The 27,144-nt window shown below is 32.5% G+C and overlaps 1 protein-coding gene across 2 annotated transcripts in view; it reads left to right on the forward strand.

Moving 5' to 3' along the window:
- SNTG1 (syntrophin gamma 1) overlaps positions 1–27,144 on the forward strand; it is a 510,335-nt gene that overhangs the window by 256,008 nt on the left and 227,183 nt on the right. For both annotated transcript variants that reach the window (XM_025043728.1, XM_025043729.1), the window contains 4 exons: positions 8,623–8,679; positions 16,880–16,937; positions 17,756–17,799; positions 17,893–17,934. In XM_025043728.1, the coding sequence (XP_024899496.1) occupies positions 8,623–8,679; positions 16,880–16,937; positions 17,756–17,799; positions 17,893–17,934 (201 nt within the window). The remainder of the gene's footprint in view (positions 1–8,622; positions 8,680–16,879; positions 16,938–17,755; positions 17,800–17,892; positions 17,935–27,144) is intronic.

The raw sequence follows: 27,144 nt of genomic DNA on the forward strand, positions 1-27,144 counted from the left end.
AAAGTGAAAAATTTCCTGTATCTAATTTGTCAGAGCCATAAGAGAGAAGCCCATAGGTATTGTCGGAGCTGAGGTGTTTACGATGAAGTTGTCTCTGGTCAGGGGGTGAGTCATCTCTAATGCCAAGATCTTGGGCTGATTTGATGTTGACTGAGGTAAAATATTCTCCAGCAGTGCACATACTGGGCCAGGATGATGTCATCTAGCATGCAGGACTGGGGTATCTTGTCCAAATGAATATGCACTTAAATTGAAGTGGTTTCTTATTTTTATAGCTCTATCCTATTATAAAGCAAATGAGCTGCTTATATAATTGGAAAGGAACATTAGGCCTAGGAATTTGACTTGTAAATATCTTTTATGTCTAGGGATTTTAGGTGCTCAGGTAGTAAAGGTGCCATCTGTGATACTATGATAATGGACCAAAGTACCTAGGCCTGACTGGCACAATTAACCAGCCTCAATTAACAGTGGTGGAATCTAAAAAAATTTCCAACCATCTAAGGTTTTGCCTAGGTAGATGATGAGACATGTTCTGTTGTAAGTATATTTAAAGCATATGGCCTTATTTGAGTGTTAAGAGAATGTCAGATTGACACCAATTAAAATATCTGTGACTGCAACTGGGGCTTCAGCATCAGTTAGCAGGCAGACACAGTTAGTTGGCTGTAGCCAACTCAATGGTATCCTAAAAAATAAAGTCTCACTGGAAAGGTTTAGGCCTCCTGATTACAAACCAATAGAAGCACCCAAAGCGATAGTACTGAGACCAACAGCCAGTTGTGTATTCGATAGGTTTTTTGCTGTCTGATGTTGATTCTCCTCCAGCATGTATTGTTGCCAAGAAAGGGTTGTCTAATTTCATTATGATGGAATATGGTGTTGATTTTGTCATTATCTCTAAATGTGATTTTTTATTTACTAAGTGGAGTTGTCTATTTCCCTTTTTAGTTGTCTATACCATGTGTTGGATTGGTCCTGGAATACTAATTGAAATTTTCAGGAGAGCGTCAGAGGGAGAGCCCAGATTAAGTATCTACCCTTCATAACCCAAATATTCTAGACTATATTGTGGGGAGGAGCGGTAAAAGTTTAGTCTTAATTGGATCTCCTATCTGATGGTCTTGCTTGGTCCAGGTCCATGGGTCCTGGAAAAGTCTATACCTTCGATCTAGCCACCAATCCTTATAAAATGAGTGCAAGACTGAAGATTTATAAAGATAAAGGAACTCATATAATGAGTCTTTTTTTAATTAAAATTATTGGGGTGACATTGGTTAATAAAATCATATGTTTCAATTGTACAATTTGATAATATGTCATATGTATATTGCATTGTGTGTTCACCACCCAAAGTTAAATTTCATTCTGTCACCATTTATTTGACCCCTTTTACTCTTATCTACCTCCTCCTCCTCACTTCCCTCTGGTAACCACTGTTCTACTGTTTGTGTCCATTAGTCTCTGTTTATTTTTCATATGATGGATTTTTATATACATGAAAGAAAGAAATTTAAATTTAGAAAAGGGCAATAAAAAGTCTTTTTTTGTTATTTTGTTTTGTTTTTTAAGTGCATGTCAGTTCATTAAGGTGCCTTGAAGTAAGAGAGATTGAGGTCTGGGATAAGAGAAAGGCTAATTTAGGGGCTGTTCTGTTTGCTGGAGTAGAATTCAGAAAGGAATTGTTTGAGAAGACTGTTATGTCTCAGTCAAACCTGCTATTTGGGACCTATAAGGAACATGAAAGTTCTATTGAATGCCTTTTTTAAGAGTTTAGCATTGTATATTCTGAGAAATGAAATGCGTGATTCTGAAAAATGAAATGTGTGTCCTGGTTACTATCAATAATGCCTGCAACTGCAAAGGAGATAAGGAATGTCCTCACGAGGTCTTATATCGTGACCTTCATATATGTAGACATGTGTGATTTTGATTTATATTTTTGGCTTCTGTGAGGCAAGAGATTCCCAGAGTTCTTTACTCTGAAAGGGTCAGCTCTTAGGCAATTACTCAACAATTTGTAATGAATGCTGCCAGGAGATCTAGCGCTAAATGGCTGGCTGAAATTTGGCCAATTGTGTTGACCCTCGGGTCCCATCCTTTATCGAGGGATGTCTTGACTACGGTGGAAAAAACAGCAGTATTCTGAGTTCCATCATTTATGATGGTGGCTGTGTTGTTCATACAGTCTATGAACTCTCACTGGTCTTTATTCAATTAATTTCAAGGGGTTGCCCCAGGCAGCCAAGGGGGCCAGGAGAGGGCTGACCCCCTCCAGGATAATAGATTCAGACAAAAGACTGATACCCACTCCTGAATGTGGAATATGCCAGAGGACCCAGGTTCGGCTCCATCCTGTCTTAAGGATGCCTCAGTAGCCATGCTGAGCTTAGGAGGTGTTATTACTATGACTCAAGCATATTGGGCAACCAAATACGGAGGGCCACAGGCTCAGGGTCTAAGATTATTTCTAGGCGTGTCCAGTAGAGAGCCAGTTGTTTGTTGCTTTAATGATATAATAGCACAAGACTGAGAGGGTCAGTTTCTTGTGTAAGAAGGCCTTGGGCAATTCACAGACATTATTGCTGGTCCAGAGACTCCAGGGGGCATGATAGGCTGTCAAGGTCTCTATAGTGAAGGAGTCTTTGAAGGCACAAATGGGAGTGCCTGCTGATTTTAATTTGGACAGATTTTAGAGCCTTTAATTTGAGAGGCCTCATTTAAGTGGGCTGATTTGTAAGTAGCAACATCAATGAGATTAAGTAAAATTTGTAATGAGGAATGCATTGCTACTATCTATTTTAGGCTACATGTGAGTTCATATTGACATCTTCAACTATCTTCTATTACCTCATGGACTGTTCTAGACTTCTCTTGTTTACCTGTAAGTCAACCCACTCCAACAGTGAGAAACTGGTTCCTCCCATCCACCATCTATTTACTTGCTTAATTTCATTATAAGTGTATAGCAGTATCATAATTGTTAGCGCATACCCTCATGAGAAACAATTGTATCAACTAAAATACAGTGCTATGTGCAGTTCCTTTGTCCTTAGTCTTTAGCCTTTTGCCTTAGAGGCTCCATTTAATTCCAAAGTTACTTAAATAAGCACATTTCCTCTGCCCCTATCAGTGAGGCGATAGCATATATTCGCAACGCAAATGCATTTAGATTGTTTTATCATGGTCTACATTCCTTCTTTGAATCCACTAACTTCCTAACTCTTAAATTGGTACACGTTAAGGTTTACTATTTGTTCTCTAAAGTTCAATGGGTTTTGACAAATACATAATATCATGTATTCACTATTTTTATATCATAAAGAATAGATTCATTTCCCTATAAGTCCCCTGTGCTTCACCTATTCAATCTTTTCTCCCTCTCCCTGAATGCCTACCTGGCAACTACTGATAATTTTACTGTTTCTATAGTTCTGCCTTTCCAGAATGTCATATAAATGAAATGAGAGTATCTATACTTTTCAGACTAGCTTCATTTACTTAGTAATGTACATTTGAGGTTTCTCCATGTCTTTTTGCAGCTGAATATTTAATTTCATTTATTTTTATTGCTAAATAGATTTTGTTGTGTTTTGTTTTTGTGTTTTTGTTTGTTTTTTAATTTACTTTTTGAAGAATATCTTGGTCACTTACAGTTTTGAGTGATTATTAATAAAGCTTCTATTTTCATGCAGGTTTTATGTAAATAAATCTTAAAATTAGTTAAATAAATATCTAGGACTTCAATTCCTGGATCACATGTTAATACTGTGTTTAACTTTTTAAAAAACATCTAACTCTTTTTTGAATTTCTACCAGCAAGGAATGAGAATTCCTCCTGATGAGAATCCTTGCCGGCATTTGGTATTGACAATGTTTTAGACTTTAATCATTCTTATAGGTGTGTAATGTTATCTCATTGTTTTAATCTTCAATTCTCTAATAACACATCATGTTGAACATTTTTTCATAGGCTTACTTGCCATTTGTATATTTTTGATAAGGTGTTTGCTAAAATATTTTGGCTATTTTTAAATTGCAGTGTTTATTTTTCTGCTGAATGTAAAAGAATTCTTTGTATGTTTTAAAACAATTTCTTTATCGCATATGACTTTTGCAAAATTTTTGCCATTTGCAGCTCGTCTTTTCATTCTCTTAACAGCATCTTCTACAAAGCAGAAGTTTTTAATTTTCATATATCCTAATATAAATTTTCTTTTTCTTTTATGAACCATGTTTTGGATGTGTCTAAAAGTTAATTGCCAAATGCATAATTATATAGATTTTTTCCTATGTTTTCTTCTAGAAGTTTTGTAATATTGTGTTTTATGTTTAGATCTATGATCTATTTTGTGTAAATTTTTCTGAAAGGAATAATATCCATGTCTGGGTTCCTTTCTTTTATTTTCTCTTATTTTATTACTGTTGCTGTAATTGGAAAGACTTTTTTTAAAATTTTTCTCTCAATAGAATTGCCTTTGCTCTTTTGTCAAAGATTACTTGACTTTATATATTTTTTGGTTTTATTTTGAGCTCTATTTTACTCCATTGATGTATATATTTAGTCTTCAAAAAAAGTTATGCTGTCTTTCTTGATTACTGGAGTTTTATATACAGTAAGTCTGGTGTCAGTCATACTAAGTTTTCTAACTTCATTTTTCTACTTCAATACAGTGTTTGCGATTATGGGTCTTTTGGCTTTCCATGTAAACCTTAGAATCAGTTTGTCGAAATAGCTTGTCGAAATTTATATTGTAATTGCATTCATTCTAGAGATCAAATTGGGAGTAATTGAAACTATGACAATATTGAGTCATTTAAACATAAATTCATGAACATGGACTATCTTTACATTTATTTTGATCATCTTTGATTTCTTTCTCCAGAGTTTTGGAGTTTTTCACATATAAATTTTAATTCAGTGTATTAGATTTATACCAAAATATTATTTTACTAGTGTACTACTATAGATGGTATTGTACTTTTCAATTCAAATTCCAATTTCTCATGGCTGATGTGTAGGAAAACAATTGACTTTTGTACAGTTAACCCTCACTTAATGTCATTGATAGGTTTTTAGAAACTGCAACTCTAAGCAAAATGATGTATAATAAAATCAATTTTACAATATGTTCATTGACATAAATAAGAGTTAAATTTCTACAGCATATTTCTGGTCACAGAAATAGCACCAAATATCTAAATAAAGTCCTAAAACACTTCTAACATTAAATATTGAAATAAATGTAAGCTATACATATATTTTGGAAGATTAACAAAAACAAATAAGATGTATATCTCAAAAATGTTTACACCCGGGATTATATTTTTATTAACATACATATTTTGGTTTCCATATAGATCATACAGCATATAGAGAATTTCGAATATAATATTCCAGAGGGCAGGGTCATTATAATTATATTTTTATATAAAGCACATTATTCATTCAAAATAAGCTTTTTTTATAACATTAATGCTGATTATTTAGGTGTGCAGCACATCTTTATGCAGTCCAATATTATTTTAGATTCTATTCATCACATTTTATAAGAAAGAGGAAGATTAAGGGAAGATATTTTATATATGTGACTTTATAGGAGCACCCATCTCAATTTTGTGTTAAATAAAAAAACCTGATAATACTATGATTAGCAAAGTACAGTGCTTTGTTACTAGGCAACATCTTTATGATACTCAAGATGTGTTAACTAAATACAACTTCATATCATCTTTCAGGTATTCTCTTATTTATGAAGTGAGCAACCGAAATAATTCATTAACATTGTCTTTTGGGGGAGGAGGAGGGGCTTGAGGAAAACACCAAATATGGAGAAGTGGAATGGGAATAGAAAGCATAGCTAAAAATAATATACTAACAAGTGGGGAGAATATTAGCAAGATGCCATATTGAGAACAATTATTTGCCTTTTTATTCTTCTTGCCTGCAGTGACCAGTTTAATATTTTAGCTTTAAAATAAGAAATAATTTTTCTTACCTAGCTCTCATAAGTTTCTTAAAAGTAAGCTAATGAAGTAATAGTATATAGAAGTGCTAGCTAGGGTTTGCATGTGCATGTGTGTGTGCTCCTATATTAAAACATATATTTATATATTAAAATAAGTCCTGCCTCTGAGATTTTCAGCAGTTTCTGCTGACTCTTTAACAAATCTCCAAACTTCTGTCTGCATCAGCAATTTTGTATTTAAGTTGAAACATGTTCTAAATATTCTTGACCAAAGATTGGAAAGCAGTCCTGCAGAGAATGAGTAAAGGTATTGCATAGACCTTTGGTAACCCCGGTGTGCTTGTTGTTTCTTCAAAGAAAAGTCATGTTTTAGCACACACTTGGCTACTTAATAGTATTTATCCACCAGGGTGCCCTTGTAAGGCTAATGATTGCCATGAAAGGTGTTTATGTGAATATTAAGAAAATTTCTGCCTAGAATAACAGATTGTGTGTGTCTGAGTGTTAGTATTCATTAAGTTTCTACTATATGCCAAGGTTCTTCACAGATATTAATCTTTGAAACAAAGCTATTTCTATGTATTATTTATACAGTCTTTCAGATTCAGAAACAGACTCACAGGGCTTAAGTAATTTGCCAAAGATATTAACTAGGGGAAACCCCAGCCTCTAAGTAGAGGCTCTTTTATTTTTTATTCTGACTAGCTGTTTTAAACCAACAAAGAATAAAAAGAAATCCTGATCTAACCAGAAAAAAAAATTATAAATATTTGAATTATTCATAGGGTATCTGACTTCAATTCCAATATTACTTGCAATGTACAACTTCCCTTTAATTAATCTGTTAATGGAAAATAATTAAAGATGAATTAATTTAACAGATTGCTCTTATCTGTTTAATAAAAGGACAGTCCCAAAAATATTCGATTTACTTTAAATTAGATTTTATATATTTCTAAAGCACATGTTCACTTTATTTTTTGATTTTGCTCATGCAGTCAATTTATATTAATAAATTTTGCAATATAAATTCTAAAATACTTCGTCTTCTCATACTTGTGACTCCACCAATGAGAAATGATATAACAGTCTGTATATAAATTTAAAAAATAGAGTTTATGGTATTATTTAACATTAATAGTGTGTTTTATATTTCAAGTTCCTTTGTATAAATGGTTGTACATCTATAAACTTATTCATATAAATATAATTTTAATGTTGGCTTGAAAACATGATTAGATGACAAGTTACAAAAGTAAAAGTTATAAGTATTTTTAAAACAGATCCAACTACTTAGCACATGGTCAAAAAGAAAAATATTATATTATTAAACACTACTCATTGGCACTCATAGATTGTTTTTTTAATATTTACCAATTTCCAACTAATAAGACATTTTTAATTAAAAATACATAAGTTAATAAACCTCAGTTTCTGATATGGCAATCTTGTTCTTTGAACATTATTTTGTTTTTATTTATGAAATCTAAATACTTGGCTAAATGAAGGTAATTTGTAACTTTGCCAAATTGATGAACTTTATGCAATTTAAAATATTTAGAAAGAGCCACTAGAAGCACATGTTTTTCAGATTTTCTCTTGGTTCTTTTTAAATGATATTATATCTGTTTCACACAGACCCTCTAAAACCAGGAAGTAAAGAAGAGAATTCATTTATAAAAAACAGCAGTATTTAGATTTGGGAATGGATAATGTAGCTAAATAAATTAGGCATTCGTGAGATGCAGGAACCAGACAACAAATATTTATGGCAAGTGCAAAGGGAGAAGGATGGTATCTCGAATCTTTATAGACAGAAAAAGATTCAAGATGAGATGGTTACAAATGAATAAAGAAGGTTATAAATAAAAGCTTTCAACCTTTCTGAATGCCTCCATAATATGTTTTGTGTGGAGATAAGTGCCCTAAAACAGAGTATTGTTGATTCTTTTTTTATTGGAGATTAAAGGTTTTATTCAAATATGGCTCTTTGTGCTTTTTAAAAGTTTCCTACACCCGTGATTGAATTATTGTTTCAAAATGGAAGGAAAAAGAGATTTTGAAAATTGGTAATTCCATTATCATTATTTGTCAGGTATGAAGTTCTTTTCTTAGAAAGCAATCATTTCGAACCTCATTTATGTGCAGTTTCAATCCCAGACATATACATGAATCATTTATGTGCTGGGACATGGCAGCCTCCCAGCTCAGGTCTCAAATCTCTACAAGCAATATGACTTAGTGGTGATAGAGATAAGACCTTGGTTGACAAAGATAATATTTACTATCGATATTGAGTTACTTTTATGTAACAAAAACTTGTCATTTCTTGAACAATAAGAATACATAATATGAAAATGAGATGAGATTTAAAAGTTGATTTTATAATGTGTCCAAAAAAAATCACTGAAAATAATTTAATTTTTAAAAGTTTATCTGTTAATCTCTTTTATCTTGACAATTGAATTATTAATTTTTGATTTTAAAATTATAAAGCACTCTATTTATTGCAAGATTTGGAGCTTCTATACTGTCACACACACACACTATATGTATATATATATTAAAAGTTAAAACAAAACCTAGAGAAGGAAAATGTTGTGCAATTATAGTATTAGGAAATTCTAACCACTTTTAAAATCCTGTCTTTCAGGAAAGAACAGTGACCATTAGAAGACAAACTGTAGGAGGATTTGGATTAAGCATAAAGGTATCCTGTCTTTCCAGTCCATATTTACAAAGATCGCACTATAATGCTGCATTTTGTGTATTTCAAATTTTTGGCTGGTTAATAATTAGGAAAGAATAGGTATAGCAAACTCTTCAATATTTGAACTTAGATATAAATTAGGTAGAATCTCATAGTACCTTGGCCACCTTTTGATTTAGAAATTTAAAAAAAGTATTTGGAAACATTACCTTACCTATCATTAAATATAACTCATTAACTTCATCTGGTTTCATTAAAAACATCAAATAAGGAGGGTGTTTTAGTGAGCATATCTTCCTCTAACCAACCAGAGTAGAAAATTCTGACCTATCAGTGAATGGAGCAATAATTTTTATGCTTATAATGTCTTATAGTTAGTTAGATATTAGTTGTATTCTATTCATCTTTTTCTTTTGTTTAGTTTTTATTTTTTAAAGAAATAAAATCTTATGTTACATTGTCAAGTATAGACTTAAAGTTTTAGCATCTATTATAAGAAAGACTATGTCTATTTCCATTTATTATTAAATTTTAAAGAGCTTTTCTTTCTGTATATTGTTCACATTACAATGTATCACACCTGTAATTTATCATAACTGAAACAAAATTGAAATTTTAAAAGAATGGAAAATTATATTGGAAGTTAATGACTTCAAATGCCTTTTTTTAGATACCTAAATCTATGCATAGATAAATAAAATTTAACTTTATCTTGATTGTTGAATTAGGCATTTTGCTTATGTTGGGTGAAAATCATACATCATGAGTATATTTTTTACGAAATTTTAACACAGTTCAAGTTATATATGCTCGGAAAGTAGAATTCAAAATTTGGAACTATAGCTCTAGTTGGCATTAAAAAAATGACTCAGATTTCTGATCATTGTGGAATAGTATTATGTTGTCAAGTAATAAAAAAATTACTATGTAACATGTTAGTTTTGAAATATGTTTGTACTTTCACTTTATCATCAACAAGGACCAGAGAGACACACAGACACGCAGGACAAATTAGAGGATTTAATAATGGAAATAATGCTGTGGGAATTCCATCATTCAATAGACAAGTTTTTTGTTTGTTCGGGTTTGTTTTTTACCATGATATTTATTGAGATTGCTCTGAAAGACTTAAAGGCATGACTAAGAAAGAAAGCCTATGAAGAGAGACCAAAAGATGAAGGTGAACAAAATCTAATAGTGAAAGTTGATTTCATTTTAGATAAGCATTTTTATCTACCCTTTACTGACTTTACTTCTGATAGTGAATCTTTGTTAACTTTATTTGGGTTGAAAATGTTACTTTCCCTTTTTTTTTTATTTCTATTTGTAATTCAAACTGAATAATATATTATTATTTATTTTTACTCTAATACTGCATTTTAACTTAAACATTTTTTAAAACATCAAAGCTTTTACCAATGAATCATTTTAGATTAATGATTTTATTATTTTCATCCAAGCAAAACTTTTATACACATAAAAAATAGAGTGATTTTCAAAATTACATGTGCATATTTTTCATTCAAAATACTGGCCACAAAAGCAATATGTAAACTGTGATTGGTGTCATATTTTAGAAGGTTTAACAAAATAGAAAATTACTTTAGAATTTTTATGATACACAACAAACTAGAAATACAAACATCAATAATTTTTATTTAAAATATTACTCATTTATCCTGATTTTAGAGCTTTCCATTTTGGTTTTCTCAATACTAAATACTGACTTTTGCTTTTCTACTTTTTCAACTATCTTTTATTCTGTTAAGATATTTCAAAATATGATTATTTATTAGCAATGGTATACAAATCCTTTTCCCTTTGCTCTGTCATATGTAAATTGCATGAATTACTGTGTTTATTTGCATTATTTTCTGAGAATTTAAAATGTATGTTATATATGTTTTACTATTTTATAATTTCATAATATAAATTATAGTATTTTACTACATAATTACATATTTTTATATTATAAACTATATATACTGAGCAGTTTAAAATTATTCTGTTAAATGCAGAATTAATATTTTAATGTTAATCATTTATCTATCTATGTATCTATTTATCGCTGGAGTAATTTCAGTCAGCTATAACTATATGCATAAATATATAAACATATATTTTATCCTTATTTGCTTCAGGTAAATAATTGCCACTTATACACACTGGAGGTTTTATAGTGAGAATTATTAATTAAAATCTGGAAGATCTCAACTAGAGATAACAGAAAGAATAGCGTATGTTAAATAATTGAAAAGGCATTTTCCAATATAGTTAAGACTCCGATAGGTGACCCTGAATTTTACTGTACTCAGAACATGTGGTGTTATTATTTGTTTTACCGTCCCCAAAACTATTTTAAAAATGGTTGAAATAAAACAAAATGTTCTTTTTGGTCAGAAAACACAAAAATACTCTAACATGTGCTATTAGAAGTCAAGGCCAATTGGCTATGCTCCATACTTCTGACAAATCTTGACTTCTGGGACCTTTCTGCATCATTGTACTTGGCAGTAATTCCTCAGGTATCACATGTTGCGGCCAGTGCTAGAGAAGAAAAGTTGGTAGACAACATCACAGAAAAGGTTTTTATGTAGCATCTCTTTAAATGCTTTATTTATTAACATTGCACCTTTATTTATTAGCTATCATCCCTTCTCCTCCCTGTCTTCCTGACTCAGCTCTAAGCAACTATTAGTCTACTTTCTTTCTCTATGGATTTCTCTATTTTGAACTTTCATATGAAGGCTATCATATAGTCTGGGGGCAACTATTAATTTTTGCCAAAATTGTCAATGTAGGAACATCCAAACCTGCAGAGAATTTTTATAATCTATTTGAGCCGAATCTGGACACAAGATCTCAAAACTAAGAAAAAAGTGCTTTCAAGAAATGACAGCTTACGGGTTTTTTTGTTTGTTTGTTTGTTTGTTTTTAATGCATTTGGAATTAAGGAAAGAGTCAAAGATTATAAGAAGGTAGGAAAAAGCAAGGTGGGGATTGGATTATAGGATAGTTAATAAAATTATGTATTCTCTTGAAGGTAGTCATGCTTTAAGAGCTCTGGATCTGAAAGAGGCATTTCAAAGATTCATTAACCTAGATGCACAGAAACAATAGATAAGGTTTGCTTAACCCATTTCCCGTTTGCCCCAAAATATTTGCTGGCAGCACTTGTAGCTGTTACCCCAAGGTAACTTGTGGATCACAGTCCTAAACTTACTCTCAATTTTGCCATGAAATATCTCACTTTTATTATTATTTTCACATCACTCTAGTATATTGATAGTCTTTAGAAACAAAAGACATCATTCTATTTATAACATTCTGTTTTTAGTAGTGGTATTTCCATTTATAAAATGTAGTAATTCTCCATTGCTGAAAATATCAAATTCTAGAAAAGGTAGCATTTCTATATGTGATGTTAGCATTGTTCTCAAACAGTTAGCTAGCAGAAGATGAATCAATTTATGTATATATTTCTGTTACATTAGGATTAGAGACCAGTTCTCTTTAGAAATAACTCCAAGAGCAGTTTTAAATTTTATTTTCACATTGAAAATCAGTCAGATTTGCTTTGGCCTCAAAGAGCATGTTTATGTAAAATTAAATTAATGGTGGCAGAGAGCTGCATTTGTTTTTTCTAAACAAGAAATTAAGGCAAAGATAAGCCTTTTACTAAACAAAAGTTATATGCCTGGAAAATGATTACCCACCATGACCTTCCTCTATTAATTTATGATCAGATCACCCTGTGAAGTTGTTTTCCAGAGAACCCCTTTTTCATTCACAAAACCAAACTAAGTGATTTTGGCAGCTAAGTGTGGGATACAAATGGAATAATGATAGTTGTCCATATTCTTTCAGGTGACCTTCCTTAGGTGTCTCTCTATATCTGTTCACTGGGCTCTCAACTCTAATCACTGTGCTATTATCTATTTACAAGTATTTTTCTTGTCCTAAATGAATACACAATAGTGGTGTCTATGCATTTTTTTTTCCAGAGCCCAGAATATGATTGATTGATTGATTGATTGATTGAAATAATACAAATATTAAATTGAAAAGATTTATTTGGCAAGAACCTCAATGCTCTAAAAACATCCTGGGTTTGATTTGATTGAAATGAATTGCACAGTTATACTGGCAAAATCATTGTATAGAGTCCTACTCAAAATGTTACTGAACTCAGGTTCAGCTGCTTGCTGCTCATAAACCAATAACTTGTGAGACAAGAGTTTGGTAGAAAGAAAGCAGGTTTATTCAAGAGTAGGCATCCTGAGAAGTTTTTTTCCAGGAAGGCCAAGGAGTGGCCTTTTGGATTGGGCCATCAATGTTGTCATTTCTATGGTTATGACGCTGGGCCTTTGCTCCCGTTGCTCATGGCTTCCTAACTGCCTGGCAGAAGGAAGATGAAGAAGCCAAATGACAAGGGGCTGTTAGGAATTTTAATTTTATTCTAAGTCTATCATTTGTTTTAAACAAGGTGAGTCACATTGTTTGATTCCTTCCCAGAAAACCTTGAATTTCCCCATTTAGGTCCAGAACTAAATCTAATTAACTTTAATAGAGCTGGATTTCTCTCACATTTCATCCAATAAATAAAGGTACTGTGATTTTAAGTTATAATTTTTATCTCTTAAGTTTTGTCTTAAAAGTTTCTAATTATTCAAGTCATTTTCTGAAATCAGTTTAAAAATATTCTCTAGCTCCAAATGTCTGATTAGAAAGAAAGGAAGGAAGGAAGGAAGGAAGGAAGGAAGGAAGGAAGGAAGGAAGGAAGGAAGGAAGGAAGGAAGAAAGAAAGAAAGAAAAGAAGAGAAAAAGAAAGAAAAAAAGAGAAAAAGAAAGAGAGAGAGAAAGAAAAGAAAGAAAGAAAGAAAGAAAGAAAGAAAGAAAGAAAGAAAGAAAGAAAGAAAGAAAGAAAGAAAGAAAGACTCAGGAGCAGCTTTGCAAATTGCCCTTGTACCCTGACTTACAAAGTCATTGTTCCAGAAATGGGGAGTACCCCAGGATGCCTTCTCCTGAGGTGAGGTCTCAAGTATTACAGTAGAGGCTGAGCTGTAAGAGAAAAAGAGAAAGAAAGAAAGAAAGAAAGAAAGAAAGAAAGAAAGAAAGAAAGAAAGAAAGAAAGAAAGGGAGAGAGAAAAATAAAAACACCTTTGAGCACAAGCCATTCAGATTTCAGGAAAAATTTTACATATAAAAGAAAAATGTTGACAAAATAAGGGTTAGTCATATTGTAACTGAAAGACAAATTAGTCTGGTGGTTCACGCTGTTTGGACAGTTCAGCCAATAGATCGACACTGGTGTTGGGCTATTTAGAATAAGCTGTTCATTAAAGGATAGCAATCCTGGAGAACAGGCAGGCTATGGCTCCAAAGGCCTGGCTTTCTGAGTATCTCATAGCACAGATTATATAGGGAAAAATAGTCATCATGGAAACTAAGGGTGTTGGTGTTGTGGGTGCTACTGATTAGACAACTAAAGAAAGTCAAGGTGATTGATCATTGTGTCTAGTTCTGGAATCAGCTATGGTGCCATCCTATCTGATCCTGTGACCTTCTGCCTCAATAGGGCTGTGGCTGAAAAATATATATAAAGCTAAGATGTTATCATTAGTCTAAAGTGCAACCAAAATCTATTTCTCCTAATGATTATAGACCTGAAGCTCAGTTAATCTTATGTACTAAGGTTTAATGATTATAAGATCAGGCATATAGAGGGTAAGAGCGGGGAGGTGGTGAGGGGGAAGGCAGGTGAGTTACAATGCCATTATTTGGATAAAACCAGCTTGAATCAGAAGGGTAACATATATATATATATATATGAAATTAAGTTTGTGTGCAGTTATAAGCTATAGGGTAAGAAGCGAGGCTGAGGACACCGTGAGGCCCATAATACTGCATTCCATGTATCAAGTCCTCCTTTATTATCTTGTCATTAAAAGATAATTATAAATCTGGATGTTGAAGGAAGAATGGTATTAATGAGTTAACCCTCAGAAAGTCACTATCTCAACAGACTTCTTTAGAGAGATCCCAGAGAGAGATTCTCCATTCTCTTACTATGATAACTTGCATTAAAAGTCCAAGCACTAAGAACATTTTGGATTCAATAATACAAAGGCAAAAAACTGGGAATAGCAAAAACAGCTAAAGGAAAACACACTGATCAGAGCCACATAGACAAAAGTGACATAAACAGTGTCATTGTCTACTCTAAAATGTCTAAATCACAATATCTGGATGATTTTGCTTCCTCTTTTCATGTCACCTAAAACTTCTTCCATGATCGATTAATTTTAGTTAACTAGCTTTTTCTTTTAAGAAATAGAGATGCATCCATAAAATTCTTTCTAATGTCCAAGTGTCTCTAGAAACTCTCAGAGACCATGGACATTTCATTTCATTGTATGCCTTCTTTGCTTCTACTAAAAAAAAATTCTACAATGTATTTAAAGATTGAAATAATTTTAGGCCTGCAAAAAGCCTTAGAATTCATTTATTCATTCACCCACTTATTTCACAAACATTTTAAATAAAAAAAAGAAAGAAAGGAAGAAAGAAAGACACTATTTCATTCATTGACGTTACATAAATGAACAAGACAAATTACCAAAAAAAAAAAAAAAAAAAATCAGTCCTCTCATGGAAGTTACATTCTAGTTACAGATAAAGAAATGAAAAAGAAAGCAAATGATAAATGTAAGAAATTAATAAAGAAAATAGGATAGAAGCTGATAAGTATAATGGGAAAGAATAGAGTAGAATATAGGGGATTGGGAACTTGAAATCCTACCTAGTAAATAGTAAGGGTCTTGGAAGAGATTAATCCTAACCTTAATTACCATTTAATGCTATGTAATTTTACTCATAAATCTTAATTAATAGACTGCATAAAAGCGATAGCTATTTTTTTTTTAATTAAGCATTTACGGTGTGCTAAATAAGCACTCACTTTCACTACAAATCACTATCCCTTTGATATACAGAATAGAATGCAAAAGCAATATTAGGAGCCAATGTACATTATGCCAGAAACTTTCTTTACTGAATTAGTAAGAGTGGATGAGTGAATATAGAGTTGGTTCATGGGAAATAATGAGAAAAAGTTTAGTGGGTTTGAATTTCAAATCGAGTAAAACGATTTTCGATATTTTATGTTTTATATTTCTTCTTAATATTCTAGATGTACAAAGAACTACTTGCCAAAGAAAAGTTAAATACCATCACTTTTCTCAACAACTACAGCCTATTTTACATTTAAGTATTTTGGCAATTCATTGTTAAAAATAGACATCCATAGGGGGAAAAACGTCTGTTGTAAAATAATTTATTATCCTTGTGGGGGAGGGGGGAGGCTTAGGAGGTTTACTTATTTTAAAGATAGTGAAACCCCAGTGGAATTTAGATCATCTTTTCCAATTTTATATGTTAAAAGTGCTATATGTTTTTCTACATGACATTTTAGTCTTCAATGCACTTATTTGATTTTTTCACTATTGCTTTCAACTGTCTCAAGTCAATTATTTCAGAGATTTATTTTATTTCACTATACATAATTTTAACTAACTTACTTTTGTTTCTTTTTTCATATTTCATTTGGTCAATTAGACAAAGCAGTATTGCAATATTCTTGCCATTTTATTTTATTCTGTTAATTGTTTGGTATATGCTTTCACACAAAGAGGAATCTAATACTAATTAAGAAGATGCAGACTACCCTTCCCCATCATACATATGCACACTCTGATTTTCTGTATTGATTTGTGTAGGTAGAGTTCTCTCTAGTCACTTAGTATGCAAAGGGTCTGTGCTTAGTCACCAGTATATAACAACTTAGCCATATAGCGGATATACCTGATTATCTAGTATTTGGAGCCCTAAATATGAATTTCTGCAATGACAGCACTGTTCCACATTGAAGAAAATGCTTACTTAACATTATCGTTCTTTATTCTAAAATGAAAACTTTCAAAGTCACCTGTTTTTAATTATTAGATGTCACAGTGAAATTCTGAACAGACAGATAAGTTCAGTGGTAGTACTATCTACTCAGTAAAGAAATTCCACATGTTTATTTAAATTCTACCTAGTGTTCACTAATATACTATTCATAGCCTGCACAGTTTCTAACTAAATGCTGCATTTTTATCTTTTCCGAATAAAAGCACTGTATATGATTTTCTCTTTTCAGGGGGGAGCAGAGCATAATATTCCAGTTGTCATTTCAAAAATCTCCAAAGAGCAAAGAGGTAATGTATTAAGAGAATTATACAGTTGCCACTACTTTGTAAGTTGCTGTTATTGAAGAATAAAGTGATATTTAAGAATTATAAGTTAGTATGTAATTGACTAGCTCCAGTTTTCCCATGACCCAACAGTAAGTAGTTGAGTCTGATTCCTGCATCTTTGCTCTTTATTATTCCAGGGATAGGCTTCACTCACAGAAAAGCAAAGGAAAAATAACAGAACGTGTGACTCTATATCAATTACGGACTGCAAAACTTTTCAATTGTTTCATTAAACAAACAAACAAACAAATCTGATAATTACAAGTCACACCAAGTATTACCAATTTTTAAATATATGTTATTTTCACTTCTCATATACAATTTATATCAGTCCTCCATATAAAATTTCATCTAGGTAAAACACTGAAGATGTAAAGCAACTTTCAGTGAATAAAATTTATAAAACGACTTAAAGTTTAAAAAGAAAATTGGAGCTGATTCTATAGCTGATGGGTTGAATGTCTGGATCTAAACTTTTTTTATAGATACCTTAAAATTATAAGTATATGAGAAAAATGTCATCATCTATCCAAAAGAGTGACCATTTTTAGTGACTGTAAGATCCAAAAAGGTAGAATTAAATATAAATATTTCAGGTTGTGTTTTAGTATTTGGGCTAAATTATATGATTTTTGTATTTCCATTCCTTGTGGATCTTTTAAGACACTATTCATACAAAGTATTTATTTTTTCTTCTATCAATTTTGACTATAAGTAAAAAACTCATCCATATGAAGAAAGTAGTCAATGCATAATCAATTGTCTTTTTTCATTCTTAGCGGAACTTTCAGGACTACTCTTTATTGGGGATGCAATTCTGCAGGTATACATTTTACCATTATTCTTTTATGTGCAACTCAAACATAAAGTCAATTCATAGTATACCACATAAAACTATGTTTTCCTTTCATTGCAGATAAATGGAATTAATGTGAGAAAATGCAGACATGAAGAAGTTGTAAGTTTTCCCTATTTTTTAATATGATTTTCTCTACATGTAAATGAAGATTTAGTACATTGCTAAAAACTGCTCATTTTATTCATTAGAAAAATATGACACTGCCATTGTCCTATCTGATTTACAAAGGATCTCTTGATCTCTTACTATGTGTTTTTTGTTTTTGTTTTTTTATTTTGTTTTTGTTTTATATTAGAAACAGATCAGTGAATACTGCCCAGGATGAAATGTAATACAAAGAAATACTTAAGGGTCATTTGTTATGTTTTTTCCAGTTTTTCTGTTAATCCTTACCAGTCAATATCCATTACATATATCTCTACATGAAATACATCTCTGAATTTTTGCCAATATTTATTAACTTATAAACTTATAAAGAATACAATTTATGCCTGTAAAAACCTCATAGAGCAGCAGGAGCAATTGGAAGATGACATAAAGACTATGTGTTTGTGTTTCTATGTGAGACCGAGAGAGAGAGAGAGAGAGAGAGAGAGAGAGAGAGATCGGTAGAGAGGCAGAGAGAGGCAGAGAGGCAGGGAGGCAGGGAGGGAGAGACAGACAGACAGGCAGACAGACACAGACAGACAGACAGAATTTAAAGGACCTTAATCCAAGGTAAACAGGTTTAGTAGTAAGCTAAATAGTCATCAGTTTTTACTGTGGTATTTTCTTGGGTGTTAGTAAATGTGCAGATCTGAATTCCTGACCTCAGGAATTCTAATTCAGTCAGTTTAAATGGGTTCAAGAATTTGGATTTTAACAACTAGCCCAAGTGGTTCCATTACACATGGCCTCTAAACTATATTTTGAGAGAAGCTGGAAGGTTGAGGAGCTTCTGTTGAGAATGGTGAGATTACATAAAAATGATAGAGAATGGAATAGTGTTAGATTCTTTGAAAAATATTTGTTGTGATTGATTAAAAAACATGTGTAGAACATTTGGTGATTTTCTGTTATCAGCTCACATGGGAAGGGGTATAGGAGAAATTATGTTTAAAAGTTTATACTCAAGGGTCAAACAAAATAAAAAAAAAAAAATACTGTAAGACTTTTGCATTCCACAGCTCTAATTTATTTGTTTTTATTAATACATTGTATTTTCTGTTAAAAGCTATTTAGAACACCCTATTCTGATATATTTACCCATTTTAAACCTCAAAGGGCCACCTCTATTGTCTGTGAAAAAGCCATCATTCTACAGGTAGTGATATTAGAGAAGGTTCTTGATTATAAGCACTTGGAATAATAAATCAGGATTTGTTAGTATTCATCACTGTTCATCACTTGTCTTTTTCTTCTTACTAGGGCCACCCTATTGGCACTTTATGATGAACTTCATGTAAAATATAAATATTTCAAGTCTCAAGTTTCCTCCAAATATATACAGAGAAAAGTGGTGTTTTAGACAAATGGGAAAAGTATAGCCGAGAGCACACTGTTCTGCAGATTCATATGTTAATTTTAAATATTGCCATATTAGCAGAGATATTTTAACTTTGTCTCTTTTTGAAAAGTACAAAATGATTTTAAACTCCTTATATAGGGAGCAAAACAAGTGTATTTTCTTTCAGAACCACATGCTGTTAGATCAAATCTTGTTTGCAATTTGCCCTTCAGAGGCAGGCAGCATTCTTAGACAAACAATGAATAAGCTTTGATTAAATGGATTAGTGTAGCATAAAAGAATGGAACTCGCTAGTAATGCCACTTCTTAATGGTGTACATTCTGTTTCATAGAAAAGGGATTTAGAATGATATTGCAAATTAATGTGTTCCTTCGTAGTAAACTTTTATTTTTTTGAGAGTTTTATCAGTTTTGAAATATAGGTGCTGATATTCTTATTTAATTTCAATCTTTCATTTTCCAACAGTGATTAGATAATTTTATCTTCTACTAATTACCTAAACAAATAGACTTACAATATCTCAGTGGGACTAAGATGTTAATTAAATGTTTAAAAATGGACTTACATGTGCACAAAAAAGCACAAGAATATCAAAGGATGTAGATGATTTTAAAGTAGCATGCTGCTATAACATAACATATTCCTTATTCCAAGTCAATAATTCACATAAAGTTTCATATTCAGAAACAAACTCAGTAGCTGGGACTATATGTTGTTTTCTTTTATTAACCTAAACTATTTAGTGATATTTTTAGAAATTCTGCATTCGGCTTTGATCAGTTTCTATCTTAAGAAGCCTTCAACAGTATAGCTGTTTCATGTTGAGGTTATAAATTTTGGCTTTTATAGAAGAGAGATTCTATATTGTCTACACTGGGCACTCAATATAGAATTGTTGATGGAATTCTTTAGCCAAATGCCTAAAATTAGGTCATCAAAATATTTTCATCTACATGTTTCTTATGCTACGAGTCTGGAGGTATAATAAGTCAATCTGGGTTTCACCCACATGTTACAAGGCATTTTTCTCACTAGAATTTTGCTGAAGAAGAAAAGGTTACAGCTTTCTCATTGAGAAAGACTAGAACAAGTGCCAAATTGCATGTTACCTGGCAGAAAGATAGCAGGATGCCCTGCATAGAGGGCTTTAATATTCAGAAACATTTTTATACAAATTTCATCTTCAACTACTTTCTAACATTGTAATTTCAAGTAAATTACCTTTTCTATCTCTCTGTTAACCATCTGTAAAAATAAATTAAAAATATTTTTATAAGGATTATATTAGTGTAATGTACATGAAAGTCCTAGCATAGATCTGGCAATTAAGAAAAAATATATATATACATTATTTTATGTCATCAAATACTATTGCTTCACAAGCTAGCAGTCATCTCTTCATTTACGCCCATCGGCCACTGTTGCAAACCATGCTGGCCCCTGGGAGGTCTCACAACAGAAGGAACTGCTCCACATTCCAAGCTCCTTCTTCCGCTTCCCGTCATGAATTAAAGTAAGCATACATGAATGGCATGACAGGGTCATTTGAAAAAATGAGGATTCCCTGCTTATTCCAACAGGGTGTCTCTTTATTTTTGATGTGACCATGTCTTGTTTTCCATGAGTTGTCACCCCAGGCATCAAAAGTCCCTAGTGTACCTTTTCCCCCCCACCCCCCAAGGAAAGCTGGATCTATTGCCATTGTTTATGTTAAGATTGACAACTTTCTATACCCTACCTATGAGCCCTAGACATATTAAGTGACTGTTATCTCTTTATCTAGCTACCCATATTTTATTTTGCTTAACAGTTAAACTGATCACATAAAATCTTCTGAGTGTCATCTACATAATATGCACTGAACTGAGTCTTGTAAGACAAGAAGGAGTATATAACTTTATATGTCTCCAACTTTATTGCTATATGGCATAATTTCCTTAGAGTTTAATAATTAAGAGAATATACAAAAATTGTTAGAAAAAGTCAATATAAAAAAAATTGATTTGCAATGGTCTTTGAAATATAATAATCGTGATCTACCTATACTCATTAGAAATAAAAGGACATAAGATTTAGCAGTAGAAGAAAAGGTTGTGTTCTGATTTTACAATCAAAATTACTTGAAATAATAAGCTATTAGTATAATTGAAATTTCCATCTCATAAACTTCAAAATCAGAATAGCTTATCACTAAGTAAAGTAAGATGGATGGATAGATGATTTCAAACATTTTCTTCTAAAAGAACATTTCTGGTTCCAGGTTTGAGATACATAGGTCCTAAAAAGGAGGTTCGCCTGCTTTTTTAATGGTCTTATTGATAGAAAATACTCGATAATTAGAAATACAAATAATTGTCCCTCTAATTCTGATTTGTGATTTTGAACTAAACTCTAAAACACTGTATAATTCTTATAAAAGCAAATTCAGTAGCCAAACTTATGCAAGTTAAAATGATACATTCATGCATTGAAAACAAATTTTGATAAAACTAATATAAAATATTGATTAATAGCATTTTACTTATTATAATATAAATTTAAGTTAAAATTTACATTGGAATAAAAGATTATATTTATTTTAAGCTTAATAAAGAAATAATATTACAAGAATTATAACATCGTCTGAAAGTGAGACATTAATTTATGTGTTGGAACATATAAGAAGGTTTTGTGAGTTACTGAGAAAAATATTTAGGATGGGATTTGAAAACATAAATCTTTTCAGATTTTGGCAAAAATATTAAAATGTCATTGAATTACAAATTATATTTTAGCTAACTACTAACAATTTTCAATTTGTTCTCAGTTTGGAAGTAGGTTTTGAGCTCTAATATTTTCCTTAAGAATTCTAACCTTAGTGGACTTTTTTTTTTCTTCAAATTAGCTACCACCAAGGAAATACATATATAAAATTATTCAACTTTAAATATTTCAAACTGATTTGGGAACTGTAAAGAGCAAAGGGTGAGTGAGGAATAGGTTCTAGTCAAGATGGCGGAGTGCTTGCCTGCTTCCACGACCACATTAAAATTGCAACTAAACTATGCAACGGTCAACCTGGAGAATCATCTGAAGATTAGCTGAACAGAGTCTTATAATTAAAGATATATAAAGAGGACACACTGAGGCTGGTAGGAGAACCAGAGATATAAAATGGGCCAATTTCATAGCCACTTGTGGCAGTTGAGTGTCAGGAGGGATATTTTGGCTGAGGAGATTTCTCTGGAGGAGCAAGGGGCTCCAGCCTCAAACCAGGGCTCGCTGGCCCAGAATTCCAGTGGTGGGAAGAGGAGTCCCCATAAAATCTGACAAAATCAGTAGAGATTCCAGCCACCCAGGTGAAATGGAAGGCAGCTGGAAATGCAAAAGTCCCCTTAAAGGGCCTGCACACAAACTCACTTGCTCTCAGGCACTTAACTTGGGCCCTGGCAGAGGGACAGCAGCTTGGAGGTGCCAGAGACATACAGGAAAAGACTGAGCTGTGTGGCTTCAGGACAAGGGCTGGAGAGACAGCCATCATCTTCCCTGCGTTGAGTCATGTGTCCCCCCACATAGCCAAATATGTTTTCACATTGGCCCGGTGAAAAACCCTAGCTCCACCCCAGTGAATTCCTGAGATACCCCTCCACCTACCTGGCAAATACCAGTGACAATTTCATGCTAAGCAACCGGCTCCACCCAACTCTCTCAACAAGAGGCTCCTTCTACAGCAATTAATAGGCTTTGGCTCACCTAATTCAAGAGAAATTTTTAATGGCAGGAAATCAGACTTGGCCCAAGCTGCAGCATTTTTTGAACAAATCATGGGGGTCTGTGAGCCTGAGGTGAACTGTGACTGGCATTAGTGTGATCAGAGACTTTTATGAGTGGCCACTGGCTTAGCCTGGCACCAAATCTAAATTTACACTAACCTAGGAAATACCACTTGCCTCACTTTGATTACTCCTTTGGAACCTGCCTCCACTAACTACCCAAGGTTCTTTCACCTGCTGAGCCTTACTAGCAGGCAGCCTCAGGCCTTGGGCTTCCTTAGGCTGAGCTGCCCCAAGCCTAGTACTTGTGGCAGCCTGTCTTAGTTCACATTGTGGCCTCTCCCGCATGCCTCCAGGTCCAACACAGACAGTTACCATCCACAGATAACTTTGTAGCTCCTATCAGTTAGCCCCAAACTGATTAGAGGCAGCAGCTCACCTTCGTCTTCACGGGAGCCCCTCCCAAGGGGCTGCAGAACCTACACATCCAGAAGCTGCCATTATACCTAAATGGAGCACTGCCTAATTAGCCCTATAAACAACACACAAACAGGGTAGTCCCAACAGGTAAATAAGCCCACTGGGGCAAATCCCACTCTCTGGGTTCAGCCTCGATACAGCAGGTCATATGCTATGGGCATGGTCAACAATCATAGCCAGTCAGGATGAGAGTCAATCCTGCTCACTGATGTGCCAACAACAATCAAGGCTAACTACAACAAGAGGACACACACAACCCACTCAATAAATACTCCTGGAGCAGCCAGTGCAGTTGATCAGGGAAACTGAGCCAGTGGGCCACATAGCACACCTACTAAATAAAGCCACCAGGCTCAGAATGAAAGACACAGCAAATATATCTAATACATAGAAATGAATACAGAGAGCAGCCAAAAATGAGAAAATAACATGCTCCAAATGAAAAAACAAGAGAAAACTCCAGAAAAAGAATTAAATTAAACAAAAGCAACCAACCTACCAGATACAAAGTTCAAAACACTGGTTATAAGAATGCTCAATGAAGAAAAGATTAACTCAATGAGAACTTTAAAAAATATATAGAAAGCATAAAAAATGGACACAGAAACCACAAAAAATAACCAGTCAGAAATGAAGAATATACTAACCAAAATGAAGAATACACTAGAAGGAATCAATAGTAGATTAGATAAAGCAGAGGATGGAATCAGCAATTTAGAAGACAGGTAGCAAAAACGCCAAGCCGAAACAACAAAAGAAAAGAGAATAAAAAAAATGAGCATAGTTTAAGGGACTTCTGGAACAATATCAAGGATAACAACATTTGCATCATAAAGAGTACGAGAAGGAGAAGAGAAAAAGCAAGGGATTGAGAACCTATTTGAGAAAACTTCCCTAATCTGGTGAAGGAAATACACATATAGATCTAGGAAGCGCAGACAGTTGCAAGCAAGATGAATCCAAATAGATTCACAGAAATTGGTTGCATTCTTATATAACGATATGGAATTATCAGAACAAGAAATTAAGAAAACAATCCCATTTACAATTGCATCAAAAATAATAAAATATAGGAATAAATTCAACCAAAAAGGTAAAAGACCTGTACTCAGAAATTATAATTCATTGAAGAAATTGAAGATACAAATACATGGAAACATATAGCATGCTCATGAATAGAAATAATTAACGTCGTTAAAATGTCCATACTACCCAAAACAATCTATAGATTCAATGTGATCTCTGTTAAAATACCAATTACATTTTTCACAGAACTAGAACAAATAATCCAAAAATTTATGTAAACATAAAAGTCCCTGAATAGCCAGAACAATTTTGAGAAAGAAAAAGATTGGAGTTATCACTCTATCTGATACCAAACTTTCTACAAGCTATAACAATGGTACAGGCATAAAAACAGACATAAAATAGCATGTTCTTGTCATAAAAACAGATAAATAGATCAATGGAACAAAATAGAGAGCCCAGAAATGAACCCACATGTACCTGGTCATTTTATCTATGACAAAAGAGGCAAAAATATACAATTAAGTAAAGACAATCTATACAATAAATGATGCTGAAAAACTGGACAGATAGATACATGTAAAAAGATATGAAATTAGGTAACATTTTACGTCATATACAAGAATAAACTCAAAATGGATTAAAGACTTAAATGTTTTTAAACACTCAAAACCATAAAACTCTTAAAAGAAAACGTAGTAAATTCTTTGGCATTGCTCTTAAGTAACTTTTTTTGTCTTTTTATTTGTTTGTTTGTTTTTGATATATCTCCTAGAGCAAGGTAAACAAAAGAAAAAATAAACAAATGGGACTTCATCAAACTAAAAAGTTTTTGCACAGCAAAGGAAACCATCAATAATATAAAAAGACAATCTACTAAATGAGAGAAGATATTTGCCTATGATATACCTGATAAGGGGTTAATATCCAAAATTTACAAAGAACTCAGACAACTCAACACTAAATAAAAGCAATCTAAATTAAAATGTGCAAAGGACCTGAACAGACATTTATTTAAAGAGGATATGCAAATAACCAATAGATATATGAAAAGATACTCAATATCATTAATCATAAAAGAAATTAAAATTAAAACCGCATGAAATATCACCTCACACCTGTTAGAATGGCTATCATTAATAAATCAATAAATGACAAGTGTTAGTGAGGATGTGGAGAAAAGGAAACCCTTGTACTGTGTTTTTACAGACACTATGAAAAACAGTATGGCGTTTCCTCAAAAAATTAAAAATAGAACTATCTTTTAACCCAGCTATTCTATTTCTGGATATTTATCCATAGAAAATCAAAACGATAATTTGAAAAGATATATTCACTCCTATGTTCACTTCAGCATTATTTACAATAACTAAGATGTAGAAGCAATCTATGTGCCCATCAATAGATGATTGGATAAATGTATACACAGTGGAATGTTATTCGGCCACAAAAAAATGAAATCGTATCATTTGCAATGACATTAATGGACCTAGAGGGTATTATTCTAAGTGAAATAAGTCAGACAGGTAAAGACAAATACAATATGATTTTATTCATATGTGGTATCTAAGTAACAAAATAAATGAACAAACAAAACGAAAACAGAATCACAGATACAGAGAATGACTGCCAGATGGAGACAGAGGGGTTGTGGGGCTAGGTGAAAGAGGTGAAGGAATTAAAAAGTACAAATTGGTAGTTACCAAGTAGCCACAGAGATATGGAGTAAAGCATATGAAATATAGTCAATAATATTGTAATAACTATGTATAGTGCCAAGTGGGTACTAGACAAATCAGAGGGATCACTTTGTAAATTATATAAATATCTAACCACTATGCTGTACACCTGAAACTAATATAAAATAATGTTGAATGTCAACTCTAATTGAAAACTAAAAATTAAAAAATGTTTAGAAATATTGTTTATACTATCTCTGATTTTGAAAAGAAATGTAGTTTGGAGAACTTGCCTTAATTACATACTTAGCTTTTTGTTAACAGACTTAGAAGTTCCTTCTCTGCTGGACCCACATATCTGTCCCTTAATTAGGTTATGAATATAGACAGTACAGATGACACTTTTATTTATTTTTTTTTTCACTTTTTAAAATTAAATTTATTGAGGTGACGTTGGTTAATAAAATTATATAGGTTTAAGTGTATAATTCAATAATACATCATATATGTTAAATTTCCTTCCATCATCATATATTTCACCCCCTTTACCCTTATCTACCTCCCTCATCTCCCCTTTCCCTCTGGTAACCAGTAAACTGTTTTCCGTGTCCATGAGTCTCTGTTTGTCTTGTTAATTTTTTGCTTTCAGTTTTATGTCACACATATGAGTGAAATCATATGGTTCTTAACTTTTTCTGTCTGACTTTTTTCGCTAAGTATGATAATCTCAAGATCCATATATGTTGTCGCAAATGGCAGTATTTCCTCCTTTCTATGTACTTCATTGTATATATGTACCATATCTTTATCCAAACATCTATCAGAGAACACTTAGGTTGTTTCTATGTTATTTACTGTGAATAC

Source organism: Pteropus alecto, unplaced genomic scaffold (assembly GCF_000325575.1).
Source record: "Pteropus alecto unplaced genomic scaffold, ASM32557v1 scaffold62, whole genome shotgun sequence".
Lineage (NCBI taxonomy): Eukaryota > Metazoa > Chordata > Mammalia > Chiroptera > Pteropodidae > Pteropus > Pteropus alecto.